Genomic DNA, 17,720 nt, shown 5'->3' with positions numbered 1-17,720 from the left:
TATGGGCTCCCTCTCAAATTAAGCAGAAACCTTTCTTGGCTATTCTTGACCTTTTCTTGTCTTCAGCAAAGGTCAGATGTGCTGCAGCATATATCTTTTACAGAACATTTATTCTCTGCTCACTGGTGTCTGCTCTCTCTTGAGACAGAAGACAAAGACCCCTTTTCATCAGTGCACCCTGTCTGGTTGTGTTCCTCGAGAAATGTTTTACACCTTCCCCAGGCTGGCAGGACGGTGCTTAGCAAAGTCTGCTCTACACCTCAGCTTTGCCAGCTCCCGCAGTGGTCCCCAGGCACCACGGGGAGCAAACGCACATCACAGCTACCCTCTGGTGCTGTAATGTAAGAGATGAGGCTGGACGTGCTCTTCACTCAGTGGTTACACATACAGCTCGAAGTTGCTCTCTGGTGCCAACCTGGCAGGGATATGCTTTATTTTGAACAGTTTTGAGGTTGAAGAAATGTTGAGTATATATTGAATTATATCTCTCTAGACTGGAAACAGATTAAATACAAAACTGGTCAACACCAGCCTACAAAACACCCGAGCCTTCATATTATTGCTGTTGTAAATTGGTCTTCCCAATCAAAAGATTCAGCTCTTGAAGATGATACTCAAATACCCAAGCACATATTCAAGCTTCCAGGATCAGGTTGCTAATTTTAACTGAAATATATACCTCCTTTTAGCACATTTTAGAAGCACTAAAACGAGAGAGATTTCTTACAGAAAAGAGACAGCATTATTGCACACGCTTTCCGAAACCAACAGGATAGAGTTTCCCAGTTCTGCTGACTTTTGTCTTTTCTCAAGCATATCACCATCTCTCCAGAGATGACTTCAGTGTCATGTTTTCTATTTCAGGTTTGGCTTCATCTTTAACAAATCGAAATCCGCAGTTCACAAAATTGACCTGGAAACTGTGACCCACATCAAGACTATCAACTTCAAAAACTATAGCTGCATGCCGCAGACCATGGCTTATACCCACCTGGGCGGTTACTTCTTTGTCCAGTGTAGGAGGAATAGGTCGGGGGCCTCCTCCCCGCAGCTCGTTATTGACAGTGTTACCGATGCCGTCGTCGGCCCCAACGGCGACGTGTCGGGCGCACCCTACGTCTCACCCGACGGACGCTATTTGGTCAGTGCAGACGAAGACAGCGGCAGGATCAAAGTCCAGGCTCTAACCGTCCGAGGGGAAATCAAGTTGATTTATGACTTACAAACAAACATACATGTATCTGATCTGACATTTCAACCCTCTTTCACTGAAGGCAATCAGTACTATATATATGCTACTTCACATTTGCAAACAGATGTGCTTTTTGTAGAGCTGTCAACGGGGAAAATGAATGTACTGAAGAATTTAAAGGACCCTATCACATCCAAAGACTGGCCCTGGAGCAGCTACAACAGAATTATGAAAGACAGTGGATTATTTGGACAGTATCTCATTACACCAGCTAAAGATTCATTGTTTGTTATAAATGGGAGGCAAAATACGTTACGCTGTGAGGTTTCAGGTATAAGGAGGGGTAACACAGTGGTCTGGGTCGGAGAGGTATGAAAGGGTAATAGCAGTAGAGCCTTCAGCAGGCAAGTACCGGTTGGACCTTTACACTGCAACAAATGAGCAGTAGCATTGTATATTTTTACACTGGGAAAAAAAAAAAAAAAAAGAAAAAACAAAAAACCCCTGTATAGGCTTCATGGTACAACACTGGTCTACTTGCAAGTTTTATAATATAAGGTATGCTCTGCTAATAGGAAGTGGTTTTGAAGGGATATTTTTTATTTGGGGGTGTGATTTGTGGTTATGAGAAAAATGCTGGGAAGCGAATAATATCTCCACTGAGATATCGTATAAGCCACGAAACCTAGTGATTCTGTAGAACAAAACAGACTTTGAGTTTCCATACTGAGGAGCTTTTATGTTATGTTCAAGCCATCACTTTTCTTTCCCGTATACCTTGCCCGTTAGCTGTGCTGACTACCCCACCCTGACACAGAGAGACTACAGAAGCAATGACTGCAGTTAAAATTCACCTTTGGGTGATGAGGGAAACTAAGCATCAGAGAGCACTTTTCAACCCACAGAAACCTCGGAGAGCGATTTAATGAAAACTGATCAGTTTTCTCTGCGGGATGGCTTTGGGAGGATTCACAAATGCGATTTCAGAAGGAGGCATAACAGAAATAGTAACTGTCAGCTCGCTTTCTTCTGCGCTTAATTTTGCTCTTGGTACTACTGAAGGCAATGTTATGAGTCCCCCCTCTTCTAATGCATATTTGTGTGATTGTACTTGAGAAATTTGGCATGAAATAACCAGGCCATTAGAGTGGGTAAAAGCCCCGCTGAGGGTGGGATCAGAGGTTGTAAAAAATTTTGTTGAGAAGGGGGCATTAGGCTTTCAGCAGCTTGTGAGTGCAGTCAGCTTGGGCACAATATGCAAAATCTGCTCTTCAGGGGCAGAGAATTAGTTATGGTTATCCCCATAGGAGGCAGCAACACTTCTAGAAACTGTTGGCTTCTCTTATTAAATATTTAGTAGCACTGAAGTCACTTGGTTCTTCGTAAAATAATAGCTACAATGACAGAGGGTATTTTTAATAGAAAACTCACTCATTTTCTAGTCATAGCCTTAATTTGCCTATTTCTTTTCAGACATCCTGGGAAACAATTTTTCTTCGTGATTTTTTTCTTCCCATTTATAGTACACTTGTTTATAGTCAATTATCTTTTAGTTATGAGCAAAGAGATTCATGTAAAACCAGCTGAATTGCCCTAGAATGCAACAGCTGGCATTGAGAAATTTCAGTTGAGTTCCCATAAAAATACAGATCCATTTGCACATTTGGAAGATATAAAAACTTTTCTAGTTGCGTTTTTGTAACTTTCTCTATCCATCACCATGAAGGAATCAGGGCAAGAGCAGCTATGGCTCTCCAAGCAGTGCAAACCAGGTGAGCGACGCTGCCGCCGGGAACGGGCGCATCCAAGCGGTTGTGTCTCACATAACGCTTTGAAAAACAGCGTCTTGAGGTGGGTGAAATCCCTCTCTGTAGGTAAACATCTGTCGCACCGGAGCCACCCATCGGCCTTTCGAAAGACCCAACTCGTTGCCCAGAGTTTGTACGAAAGCAGCTGCTGAACGCAGTAATTATTTTCCAACGCAGGTGCTTAAAGTCACCCATTTCACAATGCACGCAGAGGGATTTTAAGTGAGAAGGATGCAGACTAACATTGGTAATCTTTGCTTTAAGTGTTCAACTTTACCAAAAGAGTAGCATTTTAGCATGGCTGTAGACCTGAAGTAATTTAAACCATTTCGGTTCTATAGAGAATATATAAAAATCTGTTCAGACAGACGAAGAAGGGGAGCTGAATCCTATGAATTCATTAAACACGGAGTCCTTGAAATTGCCCTTCAACACCCATAGGCTGAAACCTCCATCTCTTTCCACTTATGAGCCATAGGGGTTAGAAGAGACGATCCCATCATTGCGACACAGACATAGAAAACCGATTGGCGTAGCCTTCCTTTAGCAATGCATGGTGTCCATGATTTTCTACTCATCTGGTTAGGAAACATACCCATGTCAAGGAAAGGAGAAGACCAGCTTTGTAAGTACCTTTAAATATGCACAACTCCTTTCTTGAACAAAGCTGTATCCATACATTGCAGTCATCCTAAATGTGTTTTACCAAGGCCAAACACTGCTCTCGTGTTCTCTTTTATGAATTCTTGAATATTTTATTATGCCTATGGTAAGTTTCCCTGTAGAGACGTTCATTGTGTCATAGATCAAGCAAATATTACTTTTTTAAGAATATTTAAAAAAACTGTATATATCTGTTCAGGTAAATATTCTTGAGGCTGGTTTATATATAGGCTGTGAAAGATGTGTAACAGACCTCACTTCTTCCTGTTCGTCGCAAAATATTGGAATAGCGTTCACTTGAAAAATCCCACTTGGACCTTCCAAAGATGTTCCCTTTCTTCCCTCTTCAGCCCAAGTTCTGGTGATGTGTTTTCTAAGTTATCCTAATGGTTATATATCATACTTAGAAAATGAAGTACAACTTAGATTGTCCACACTACTTGTGAACAGTTCCAACGACAGTCAAATCTGACATTAAAGTGCTGCACATTTGTTACTCTGATTTTATTTTTTTTATGACACAGAACTTTTATATATACTCAAAAATGTTTCAACTCATTTTTGCCTTTCAACTCTGTCAAAAAGACACTACATTTCCTTGTTTGCAGTCTTTCCCACTCCCTTCGTGTTCTCCACCAATTCACATTTATTTCCTAGCTAATAAATTAATTAATCACAGTGATTAATTGAAATGAATTTAAATTGAATTAATGACCATTTAGTTATCCCTTAACACTCACATATCAGTTGGGTATACTGACACTAGAATCATGGAAAAAATAGTCCCTTGTTGACAATAAGACTCTAGTCCCAAGATCAGATGCATTTTCTGTTCATCGTTGAGGTTAAACAGCAGTATAATGAAATACTGTTTTGTCTTAGTATTTCCCTCAGTATTTTCACTTTTTGAATGAGAGTTTTTACTTAACATTTTCAACTATGCAGTTCAGTGACTATTTAGAAACCATCCACTGTTCTTTTAAATTGGGGGGAAGACTCACAAGTGCCTTAATTTGGAATCTGTGACAATAAGTAACATATCCTTACCATGTAATACTCTGATTATTTTTTTTTTACCACTGAAAAAAAAAAATCAACAAAAGGCCCAAAAGATTTCCGTGGGCAGAGGTGGGCAGTGCCCACAGGATGGGTGGAAGATGGGAAACTGCCAGGGCTGCTCGGTCACTGCTGCAAAAGGGACGTAGTGAGGGGGGGGCTATCGAAAAACCCTGCACCCGCCTTGACGGAGTTGGGCCATTTGGCTGTGTTGACCATTTGGCTTTGCCCGAGAGACACACGAGTCCTGATGAGCTGTCGACAAGTACTTATTTACTCGATTTATACCATGATTAGGTCTTAATTACTAGAGTGCCCGATAGTGTGCTAGGTGCTGCGTAAAACAGATAAAAAGGCCAAGATCTCAATTCTGTAAGGAGATAATGGCTAATTCCCTGTATGACCCTACAGCAGGTCAACAAAATGAGCAGGAAAGTGGGAACTGAGGCTGGGGGAGATGTAAGAGTTGACACGAGTGCAATAACATGGTTATTCCGCAAAGATACAGTCATGCCATGATGTCTGTATGTTTTTTTCCCTAAGACCCCCTTTGTCCCTCCCCGTTCAGGGCTTTATTTTAAGTGAACATCCCTAGGGTTACGTGTATAACTGTTGCTCTTCCTAGAAGCCCTGGGACTGGGCCACTCGACCCCAGCGATTCCCCGTCTGCTGCGTATCCTGTGACTCGCCACCTCACGCTCGGATAATTCCTCCCTTAGAAAACCTGGGGGTAAATCCTGCTTGGTCTAACAAAGTGCATCCCACAAGGTGAGCAGCCAACACTTGCTTTCCGTACAGGATAACAACTCCCACTCTGCCCCCCATCCGAAACCTGCGTTTATTGCCTGACTCACCACTTCGCACGTTTTCTTTTGGTCTAAGCAAAAAAAAAAAAACAAACCCAAATACAGTTAGTTATGGCAAACAGAGCAGAGAACAATCTTATATTTACCTCTTCTAGTGCTGCTACTTGCTCCCAAGAGCTCGTCCACCCCCAGCCTGACGAGCCTCCCTTCTGCCCTCCCTCACATGCATCTCCACTGCCAGCCGTGTGCTTTCACGACAGGTACCACCAGCTGCTGGTCCCCAAAGGCTTTGAATGGCTTCCTGGGTTTCACCCCTCCTTCCTGCCTCGTGCATCTCTACCCTGGTGCTGGAGCAAGAGCTTTTTATTTATGTTTCTTTTATATAAGAGATGGTACAATTATATTTGGTGCTTAGGACAGGACAAATTCCCAGCCAAGCACAGTGAGCCTGGGAAGAGAGTGCTCGTATCTGCTAGAGGAGGAGAAAGACACCTGAAATGTCACCTTTCTTGTAACCTGCCTCCACAAGAAGGTTGGTTCTTTCTGAACACTGACCTCTAAAACTAAAGAATGAAATAGCAAGGCTATTAGGATTTTTTGAATGACCCCAAAACCAGAAAAAAGACAGGCAGGTGGGAATCTCACCTCTGGTAAAAATAAAGCTCACATCTGGTAAAAATCAGGATGCCCCCAAAATGCAAAGGCGCTGACTCAGGGCTTGTGCCCGAGCACTGAGACTGAGCTGCAGCCCGGGCTGGGGCCGTGTGATGAAGGGGGCTGCAAATACAGAGCTACAACTCTTTAATTTATTTTTTCCTTGCATGCAATGCGAGCTGGCTGTTGCAGCCCAGCCTAATGCATTTGCCAACATCCTTAGATGCTGAAATCCCATGGCTGCCCCGTACGACGAGGTGGGATTTACAGCCCGCAGAGGCAGAGCAGGATGGTTTGAGCACGAGCAGTGTGGCTTGTTATGCTCTCTGCAGTCTACTCTCTGCAGCGGCTGGATTGGGGCCTGTAACTCAGTTCAGCGGCGTGTACGGTGTTAAAGGTCGGCCCCCACAGCGCGGTGGGAAGATGTACCGGTGCCTTCACCCGCTGCCGTTAATGACCCTCCTCACAGGGTGCTCCGGTGACTTACAGTCCTCACAGACGTGACTGGCTAGTAAAAGAAGCTCTGTTTGCCTTTGGTTTTATATTCCTTCTTGTAATTGTGTTTGTCCCTCACTGTAAGAAAAAAGAAACTTCCTGAAAAAGGGATGAAAATTCACGCTACTGGCACAAAACTCAATGGTGGACAAGGCTCTTGCATGTCTCAGGTCTGCGAAACATGAGGGACTGTGGGTCATATTTTCCAAATGCTTGTAGTTGCGAGGCAAAAAGCAAGACCAAAAAAAAAAGTCATTATTTTTTTTAAACAGTGCCCAGTACTAACTTGAAGAAAAAAAATTTAAAAATAAAAAGCCCTGCTGTGGTGCTTCTACCATGCAAATTGCTGTGGCCTAGAGGCTTGTTTAATTAAGCACTTCAGCATCTAACCCTTGGCAGTCTATGGTGTCTTTGACACTTGTCCAAAGCCATCGGATAAAGGCAGTAAGCACAGCGGAGAGCAGAAAGCCAGCTGCATCTGGTAAACAAGACAAGCACTAAATCAAAAAGGAAGCCCATCCCAATTTACAAAGGTCAGAGCACTGGCATTTCCAGAAGTAAAACTCAAATTCCCGCATTATCGAAGGTTTCTCCCCACAGCTGCGTGATGCCACGCATGGCTTGAAGGCCACGTCGCTCTCTCTCACATCGGATGCCCAACCCACGAGCCAAAAGCCAAGAGCTTTCCAGTTACTTTTTAACTTGCAGCAAGAGGGTGCGATGACGACCGGCACTTCAACCGCCTGGTAGTCATGGCAGCGTTACCTGAAGAGATTTCTTTTTCACTGCAAGGAGTATTGCAGAGGGAGGGTTTTTCATGGTTTATTTAAGGCCACAGTAAACTCAATGTTAATTGACTTCCAGAAAGTGGAGGGACGTTTCTGCATAGGAAAGTGCCTAATTTCTGCAGAAGATTTGCTTCAAGGACTTGCAAAGCCTGATCTGAGTGGGGTCAGGCAGGGACACCAGGCTGACATCTTGGACTCCCACCTCTCTTTCCTTTAGGCAGGTCTAATCGAGCTAGGAAAGAGTAATATGACATCTGCTAGCATTTTTTTTTTTTTTTCAAACAACTATATTCCTACTTTCAACCCTCATCTGTTTTAGCACAGCTGCACCCTGCAGGCCAGTACCTACTGTACCTACTGTAAGCACTTTCTGAGCATTAAGAATGCAGAATTTTCCTAACATCAGCCCTGAGCACCCTGTTGTGCAGACAACTCAATAAGAGCAGCTCTATTATATTTCTCTGTATTTAGAGTGTTGCACTGGGCTCCAGTCTTACTTTTATATGGAATCCAAGATAATTACTTTAAAGTATAGTTTCAAAAATATTGGTGGACCACAAATAGAGGCTAACTACTGGCTTATTAATTACTCTCACTAGCATCACTTCCTTTCAAATAGCTGATTAGAAATGGCCTATATCCCACCTGATAGCTAAACTTCAGGTTGTTCTCTTCATCCAGATCATCAGCATGTCTAGGCCTGGTGCAAATAAACTTCCCCGCTGTGTCGAGCACAGCTGAGCTCCTCCAGGAAGATGCCACATATTGACCCAGACAGCAAGCGCCAGCGAGCCCCGCGCTCTCGGCAGATTTCCAATTCCCAAGCTTGCTCAGCAGAAATTCAGCCCTGTATGAAACACAACTTCAGCTTTGAAGCTGGCTGACTGCATCCAACAGTTGGCATGCAGGATGCCATCTTTATCCCATAGCCAAAATCACTCAGTATTTTCTCTCAGTGAAATTACTTCAATCCTGCAGATACATCAGCTTCTTTATGATTTCTTAAGCAGATCTTATTCTCTCAAGACACAGCATTTTCTCAAGCCTGAAAGCTCTTTATGTGATTTTTTTTTTTTTTTTAATTTTCATATCTTCAATAGCCTTTCTTTTTTAATGGTGGAAGGGGATGTAGTCATGTTTGTAGACAACATCTTGGTGCAGCTTTGCTCTTTCTCCCCTCACACATGGACCACATCAGCAAAAATCACAGTGAGTACTGGCAATTTCTAAAACCAATAGGGCAGGAAAAATGCTGGAGCAGAAAGCATAGTACTGCCCTGAACTGGTACCAGCACCAAAGAAATACGGACCTGTGCCATGTGCTGTGGCAGCAAGACTGGAGAAGTGTGCCAGAGCCCACTGCCAAGGTGGCCAAAGTGTCTTGCATGAAGCTAAAACCTGTCTCCATCAGACAGTGTATAGCAGAATATCGAATGGGGGAAAGGGAAAAGAAGAGCATTGATGTAAATATAAAGGTTTGGGGCAGCAGTTGCTGTGTTGAACATGCAGGATCCAGTGTTGGTGGTCCATGGCTGGTCCAGCCCCACATGCCACAGCCCCGAGCCTGGCACTGCTGTCCCCCCCCCGCCGAGGAGGCGGCGAGGCCCTTCAAACAGGCGCTTCAGGGAGTCACTTTGCTGGGCACTTTCTGTCTGCGTAGTTTAAAACAGACTAACCACTGGTAGCTCTGAGCCTGCATGGGAAAATTAATAACATCCCTGAGGTGTACTAACGACACTAAGTTCTCGCTTCCGAGGGCACGAGGCTTTCCCAGGCACGAGACATCCCAAACATCCATGAAGAAGGCTTCATGGACAAATATTTGGGCAAACATATGGCCAAAAATAATAACCCAGCGAGTTATTATTCTCTCCAAATAAAAAATGAGGAGACTGCAGGCTAAGAGGTTTTTTTTATTTCCCCAAACTTCATTGAGGACACTGAAAACTAATGGAGATTTGTGATTAAACTTGAAAGCTACAACTGAAGAAAACAAAATTCAAACACTTTTGTCAATACCTAAATCGTGAAGAGCAGAGAGCAACATTTTAGCACTCATTTGCATTTTAATAGACATGTATTTGCCTCTTTTGCTACAGCTTTGTACTTTAGACACACAAGCCTATGATTTGTCTGTGCGATTTCCTTACTCATCCTGGACTTCAATGTGTCCTTTAACCATGAAGCACAAGTCTAGAAATAACACCAGGAATCTCGAGGGAAATTGCCACCCTGCCATGGCTACGAAGCTTCCCTCCTGCCCACCGCCTCGGGATGAAGCGTGCGAGGGGAGCTCAGGGACCGGCCGCAGCCCAAAAGTAGATTTAGCATGGCTCGAGCAAAATAACACAGGCAAAGCCTTATGATAAGTGTATGAAGTGGCCTGCTGCTAATTGATGGGCTGTTTTCCAAACTGAGGGGTTTTTCACCTTTTTTTCTTCCTCTCCTTGTATCTGAACAGCATTTCCAGCTGCTTATTCCCCCCGCCCCAACTTCATCAATCTCTGAAATCTCCGTGTGCTCCCAGCTCTCGCCAAAACCAGGATTCTGCTCTCATCCTGCAGACAAAAGCTTATTCAGCAGGAGAATCAACGCAACCCCACAAGACCTGCTGAAAAAGCCCTTAGTAGGTGGGCTTGGGGTGGTTTTTTTCTTTTCCCCTTGACAGAATAACTTCTGCATCAATGGGCTAACTCACACGCTGGTGTCAGTGGTCCTGTACGTACACAGCTAGAGCGTGTCAACAGCACATCCCGACCCTTTAAGACTTGCTAAAAGTCAAGATTCATTTGTCTCAAGACAGACTAATAATAATTTTCAGCACTGAACACATACACTGGAAAATGTGCAGTGGAAGAATAAAAATCAGCTTTGCCTGAAAAAGCCTCCTCTTGTAGTGCTTGTACATGTGAATTTCCCCCATTATTTATAAAATATATTAAAGTATTTTTAATACATCAACTTTAGTAGAGATTTGTACCAACACAGTATTAGCGTGCAACATTTGAAATACATTTGTATTTACTTTGATGTGTTATACAGCACCGCTCGCACAGTGTGTTGGTAGTAACCCGGTGTAGAAGAGGAGGGGCAAAAAAGAATCACACGAAGTGCTCTCTACAGATACTGTAAATGCTTTTTTTCTTCAAATTTTACAATAAAACTTGACAAAAGGTCATGCTGACAGTGTCTGTTTTATCCTTTGCGTGTTAGGGTTGTTGATGACAGGGTACTGCCTCTCTTTTGCACTGGATGTAAGTGCAATCGGTGGCTTTTTAAACTGTGGGTGTATTCATTCAGCTGGAATACAGTCGAAGTGAGGAGCAGGGCTCCTCTGTGCTCGAAAAAAGCAGCTGACTGTAATTTCTCTATGCATGCATGTGTTGTTTATATGCACAAGTTTATAACTGTATATTTGCAGCTGGGAGCTTGCAGATCCAGACTGGACAAATCATGCAGGAAGGGCTCGAGGCACCTCGAGGGCATCTGCCTCCTGTCACTGGCAGGGATTAACTTCTTCCAGGAAGGGATGAGCTTCTTCCAGGAAGGTCCCACAGCCCGGAGCCATTCAGGGGACCCTCTTCCAGTGCGCTCACTCTGTGGAACTCAGCCCAAGCCCTGTGAGATCCTACAGCAGCTTACGGGCTTGTGCAAGGTGTAAACCAGGACAGCCTTTGGCCCTTGGTCTTTGATTCAAAGACATCAATCTGGATGAGCTGTGCAGCTTATCACACGCTTCTCCAGCAGCCTTCGCCCTCGGCGTTTCAGGGAGAGCAGTGAACACTCAACACCGGCCCCTCCGCAGATTGATCTGGTGGCAGACCTTCTCCTAAAAGCAATCAGGTTGGAATAGGTGAGCTCCCGGTTTTCTCGTGCACAGTGTACTACAGCTCTGTGGTTTTATATTTAAGATTAGCCTGCCATATCTGTGTATTTAATTTATGATTATAATTTTGGCCCGGGAAAAATTAGTCTGTCTTCACATGGAGCTATTGTAACACTGAGACACAGATGGCTGATTATCACAATGTCTAATAGCATCTTTGTGATGTTCCTAAGGCAAAAAAAAACCCCACTTTTGACAAGCATTATTTGCTGAAACAAATTCCATTTAATTAAGACATGAAGTCTGCACTGAAAGACATCCTAGCTTGTCAACAATATTAACTGCAGCATATACTGCTAGAGGTTATGCTTTGCATTAAGGCTAAATGGCAAAGGACAGGAGCTTTTTGAAGAATTTCTTAAGTTTTCCTGTGTAGCAAGGCTAAGCTGGTCATTTTTCTTGAACGCTGTTTTACTTCAGAAGCTCAAATCAGTGCTGTTGCCAACACCCAACTTGACAGCTTTGGAGGCTAAAATCCTCCCTGTACCCTAAAAACTCATTTCACCAGCACAGGCTGCTCTGCATGCCCTGCCCCAAGGTCTGCAGAACCCCGACCTCCCGGAGGGGTGCAGCGTCATCACCGCTCAGGAGTGCTTCTCACAACAGGAGGGGTGTTAGCAAACCATCCCTCGTGCAACCCCATCAGCTGGACAATATTGCACCGGAGACTCAGCAGAAACCGTGGGCTTAGTCCCAGGGATGCGGCGGTTGCTGCGCACCGCTCGTTGAGTGAGACTCATTAATGCACGGAGGGGTTATATGCAGAGCCGGCAGCTCGAGGTCCGCAGCATCCCATATGGCAGTAAAATTATTCAAGGAGAAATTATGCAGATAGTCAACATGTTCAAGCTGCAATGAATTATGCTGAAAACATCAGCACAAGTAGCAGTCAATTTGTGTTACGGTCAACGAACGCAGCTTCACTTGTTTTCTCCTGTTCGAGCCCCCGGGGGGCTCAGGGACCTGGGATACTTGGGGATGCTCTAATAAACACCCTAAAGCTCCTGCTTCTGCATCGCTATGCACCAACACTTGGAAGTTAGCAGGGAAATAAATGTTGTAGCCATCATGTAAGTGGCACAACACTTCATCCACTAGCAGTTCATCCACTAGTTTTCCAGATGCACTAGAGGACATTTTAATCAAGACAGGATGGGTTTGGCGTGTGTGGGAGGAATAAGGGCAGCAGAGAAGTTGCTGGTTTTAATTAGTGCAATTTCGACTACAGGGTGACTCCCAGCTCTTGCTGGTCCCTTGTAGTTTCCCTGGAGGTGATGGGAGCTGTGGGAATCCAGCAGGACCTGCCTCTCCCAGGCAAGACCAGGAAAATGCACTGGTCCATGTTATCATTACAGTGGGGGGAAAGAACAATTAGTAGAGGCACTTACCTGGCATTATATTGAAATTAAGAGTACAGCACTCTTCAAAGTAAAACTGTCCCTCCAACAAGCCAAGAGTCTGCTGATGGCTGCAAATCACATTTTTATAACCAGGTTCATGTTGATTAGTAACATCTACTGATGCTTTATGAGTGAGATCACCAGGAAAAGGTCTCCTGGTGCAGAGTCCGATGGCCACAGCATCAGATAAAATGGACTCTGGATAAGGCACAGGTTTTGGGAGCTATAGTCAGGTTTGTGTCAAACATCCCTGCAAAACATCAGCAAAGCAGGATGGAGGCAGATACAGTCTTCACAAAACATCGAGGGGTGATATAGAATACATTAAATTTGTGTTTATTTAAATCCTTCCAGCAATAAAATCAAACCCACTGGCAGTTGTTTTGAAGTGTTTCTTTAAGTCAGCCAAACAAACCCCTGAATTATCATCTGCAGCAAACAAAATGCAGACACGCTATTAAGCCGGGCTGTAAATATCATTGAAAAGCACACCCTGACTAATAAATTAGGGGCTGTGGTGGCAACGGTGTTAATGCAAGCCTGGAAGGAGACGCTCACTGGGGGCAAATAATGTATTTGTGGTGTCGCAGGAGAGAGGAGAGAGGCAGCTAATGGATGTCGGTTGTGTAGCACATATTGTTCACGAAAAGGTTCAGACGCTGCCAAGCGCCTGGCGATCGATGGGCGGGTGATAGCTGGGGAGATTTACACTCACTTTCACACCTCCTTGGGAAGACTGGGATGGTCCAGAGCATGCCCTGAGATTGCTGAAAACTCACAGCCAAAAAAAAACCCCAGGTCACCCAGCCCCGGGTACAGGCTGCCAGTTTCCAGACCTGCAATAAAGTGACCGTGACATCTTCAAGGGTTTGCTGTCCTTTTCCCTGTCAGCGGGAAAAAATATTTGTTAAACAAACTTTACGAATGGCTGTAGCGATCTATCTGCTGCGTCTGGAGTTGGGAGCTGAAGGAGCCTCAGCCACTGGGATTTTTGGAGGCTGCTGCAGCATCTTGGGCTTCGTGTCTGCTGCAAAATCACAGCCTGACGCTGCTATTCACCAGCCTCAACTGCTGGGCGGTGTGAGTGGAATAGGGTCCTGGGGTAACAGTGTGAAGAAGGGGGGTGACACGGCGGCAGCACCCGCCGGTGGGTCTGGGCATGTGGGGCCAGCTCTGGCACCAAGCGTGGAACCAGGGCTCCAGCTCTGCACGTACCTCCGGGGGTCCCAGAGCTGCACCCTTCACCTGGGGGGACTGTTCCAGGGACAGGGGCAGGACACCCTCTGTCTACTTGGGCTGTGCTGAATGGAAGAAGAACTGTAAGAAATCTAATACAACCTTACTATAATCCTTTAACAAATCAGAACATACTTAATGGTTTCCAGCAAGCTTCTACAGCAAAAAACCCTCCTTTTTTCCCCTTATTTATTTTGTTCTGGAGGTTATATTTATTCAGAGTGTCACATGGTTCAAGAAAGACAACAAAGCTTTGCAGGATGGAACTCAACACATGATGGAGGGTTTGACGTCTCAGGACTTTGAGAGCAGAGAATTTCCCACAGGCAGCAGAGTAAAGCACTGCAGGTGCCCCCCCACCCCTCCACTAAACATGAGAAATGTCCCTTTGCTGCTTGGGTTCAGGACTGGATCCCATGGCAAGGTAGATGGCAAGGGTGACATGAGTAATGCCACCTCATGGAGTGACTTCGGTGGGGTGGGACGAGGGGGAGGGAATCATACCCCTGCTGCAAAATGTGCACAGGAGCTGCTTGGGAGATGTTAATCCCTGCTGCAGGCAGATGAAAAAGTGAAGCGGGAAACAATCAGCAGTGATGGAGCTCATCACAGGATTGGCATCTGCCACTCCAACTGCTCCGTGTATGAAGCACAGATGTCCTTCCACCTTCTGCCTCGCTGGGCAATATTTCATGGCAGCGAGCTGCTTGCCCTTCTCTGTGCAGTGTCCAGAACAAAAAGGATCAGAACCCTGGCTGGCTACTGGCATAAAAAATAATTGGAAGGAGCAATGGTCGTCTGAATATGGAGCAGTCGATAAGAATACTGGATTTGCCAATATTTCATGTATTGGGAAGGCCAAGCTATTTTCAAAATGAAAAAAAAAAAAAAAAAGAAGAAACATTTCTACCTGCAACCCTTAAGATGGCTGTTAGCAGTATTAATACTCTGATCACTAATGGCTTCAATCCAGCATATGGGATTCAGGCCCTTCATTCCCTGTGGGGACGGTAAATCCCTACTCGGATGCTCCTGGCCTGGTGGTGAATCAGCTCATGGACGGTGCTTCTGAGCCCAAAGTTTATCAGCTGCAGCACCAATTTGTAATTAACTGCTAAACCATAAGTTAAATCAGCATGCTTTTTCTTTTTGTAAGATGCTTTATGGTCACTGCATGGGCCACGCACTTTCACCTTCCTGTGGTAACTTTAGCTAAGTAGCATCAGTTCAGTGAAGATGAGGTTTAAATCTTCATTAAACTCATCATTGCCATAATAAATATTCACAAACTATTGTTCATGTTTTAGTGGGTGAATTTTAAGTTATTTAATAATTTGTCCCATTTTATTTACTACCTTTTCATTGCACCATCACATGTCTTAATTATTTAATGGCAGGGCAAGGCAGCAGCCTCTGCTATGTATTGGTAGACCACAAAAGTCATATATGTCACATGCATTAATTGTTACTGTTAGGACTGTGCAAAAAACATCCTGTAATGACAAAAACATCAAGAAATGATTCTTCTTGTACCTTTACTCCAGAGGCAGAGACTGGATTGTGATTGTATGGCATAGCTCAGGGTTACATGTAGTCATAACCTTTGAGGGGCAGTCCAGGATCACTAGTTAAAAATAGCCATATATAAATATAAATAAATCCAGCAAACATTATGGCAACTGGAAGTGCTGCATATAGAGATTACACCACACCCTCCTGTGCCCTGGCAAGTCTGGTCTGTACAATCCCAGTATGGACCAGTCAGGCATTACCCAAAGGTGGCCCCATAGGTACCCCAGGATTGGAAAACTTCACTTCTGGCTCCACTTTCCTAGAGGGAGTCTCACTACATTGATTTGATGTATGAGAGCACGAAGGTGGCGTGGGAAAAAAATAAGGGAATTTTAGTAGAGTTAAATAGGATTTACAATGCTGTCGTCTCTAGCAACTTTGGCATTTCAATTCATTAAAAGTCCAGACAAATTAGATGTTTGTGTTCATTTAAAATAATTTCTCCTCTTTGACCTACCTTAATTTATCATTTTATGTCTTTCTGCAGCATTTAGGAGAGCTGCTGTTCAAATGAACCCAAAAGAATATACAAGTAAAATGTTAAGTAGTTGTCATTAACAACATGGTACATTAAAACCCAGCACCATAGCTTCCCTACAGCTATTTTTGCCAAGTCAAACACAAAGCGTTCTCCTACAGACGTAGGATTTGTATTTCTTGCAGTATTAAAGCCAAGACACCTTGTGACTGTTTTCACAACTAACACATGTATCTCGGGAATTCAGTTGTAGTCACTGCAGAGAAAAAGAAACAGCAAAGGAAAAATCCCACACTTCAACTTAAATTAATCCTTATTCAAATATTTTTTTTCTTTTTTCTAATAATAACCTCCCGTGTTTTATTTCCGCCATTTTGTATACATTTTGGAATTTTTTGTGCTTTTATAAGTAGCTACGTTGTGGTGATGATACGTGCTAGTTATAATTTTGTACATTCAAATATTTTCAGAAAGGAGAGGCTGGATAATCAACAAGCATCAACCCAAACATTCATATTTTCAATTTCAGAAATGAATTTTTGTTTATGTCAGCACCGGGCATATTCTGACAGGTCTAACACAGAGTAACACCTATGCACTCATTCAGAGCTACAGGCAACCCAAGAATAAGCTTCTCTCATAACTGCGTTATTCATTTCTCCATCATTAGAAAGAGATAGTGTCAGTGAAGGCTACATAAATTATATTTATCCACCAGGCATAAACAGAGACATAAGGAATCCTGCTAAGGGTTTGGTATCTTCTTTTTAAATGATGTGTATTAATGTGGTTGTTGAGTGGAGAGAGGGATAAAGAAATGATATAGGACTTCCCCAACATCTTGAGCAAATCAGGGACAGAATGGAATAAACTAGTAAAGACAATACAAATATTACCTACATAAAGATGATGTTACTATTTTATTACAGTGCTTCCTGCATGACACAAAAACATAAAAAACTCTGAACTGCAACAAAAGCTAACATTATCACCAATTTCTCCCATAAATAGCTAATCTGGGCTGCACTTACATTGTCTCAAAAAGATCTTTTCCAGGATGGTCCTCTATCAGATGCCAGCAAAAGCCATTGCTGTGGTCTAATAATAGCAGAGTACACATACAGATGTACTCTGCACTGGAAAACAGGGTGGCACCTCTGTCCAGAGTACAGAGAAGTGCAAAGAAGCAAAATGTGTGTATATTTACATTTACGTTTACATTTACATTATCTATAGCTATATCTATGTCTATATCTATAGCTATGTCTATATCTAGGTCTATATCTATGTCTATATCTATATTTATATCTATATATCTATATTTATCTATATAATCAAGTGGCTCTCTGAAGAGGATGTGGATTTTCACCACGTTCAGCAGTCAGGGCACGGTCTGCAGCAAAGGCTGTTCTTTCCCCTATTTCTCCTACAGCACTAAAGTCTGTCACGTGGCACTACTGCTGTTTCAGCCCTTCCTTATTAAAAGCTTTTTATAGAAGACTTAATTTAAATGTACACTTTTGCTGCTCATGGCCATGAGTTTCCCAGGTGAGAAGGTTGACTCTTAATGTCACAACTACCATCTGTTGACTGTCTGAGATGTTCAGGGGGATCTTTCCATGTGGTCTGATTCGATTTCTTCCTGAAATCCATGCTCCATTTTCTGGATGGCATCCAGAAAACACC

General features: G+C 43.6%; 1 protein-coding gene across 2 annotated transcripts in view; it reads left to right on the top strand.

The window, feature by feature from the left end:
- The window catches only part of FSTL4 (follistatin like 4), a 238,856-nt gene extending 234,691 nt beyond the window's left edge, over nt 1-4,165 (top strand). For both annotated transcript variants that reach the window (XM_074839056.1, XM_074839055.1), the window contains one exon: nt 865-4,165. In XM_074839056.1, coding sequence (XP_074695157.1) covers nt 865-1,567 — 703 coding nt within the window. In that variant the 3' untranslated portion in view covers nt 1,568-4,165. The remainder of the gene's footprint in view (nt 1-864) is intronic.
- The last annotated feature ends 13,555 nt before the right edge of the window (nt 4,166-17,720 follow it).

This window comes from Strix aluco, chromosome 13 (genome assembly GCF_031877795.1).
Source record: "Strix aluco isolate bStrAlu1 chromosome 13, bStrAlu1.hap1, whole genome shotgun sequence".
Lineage (NCBI taxonomy): Eukaryota > Metazoa > Chordata > Aves > Strigiformes > Strigidae > Strix > Strix aluco.
The sequence above is the reverse complement of the archived record's forward strand: the minus strand, read 5'-3'. Positions and strand labels throughout refer to the sequence as shown.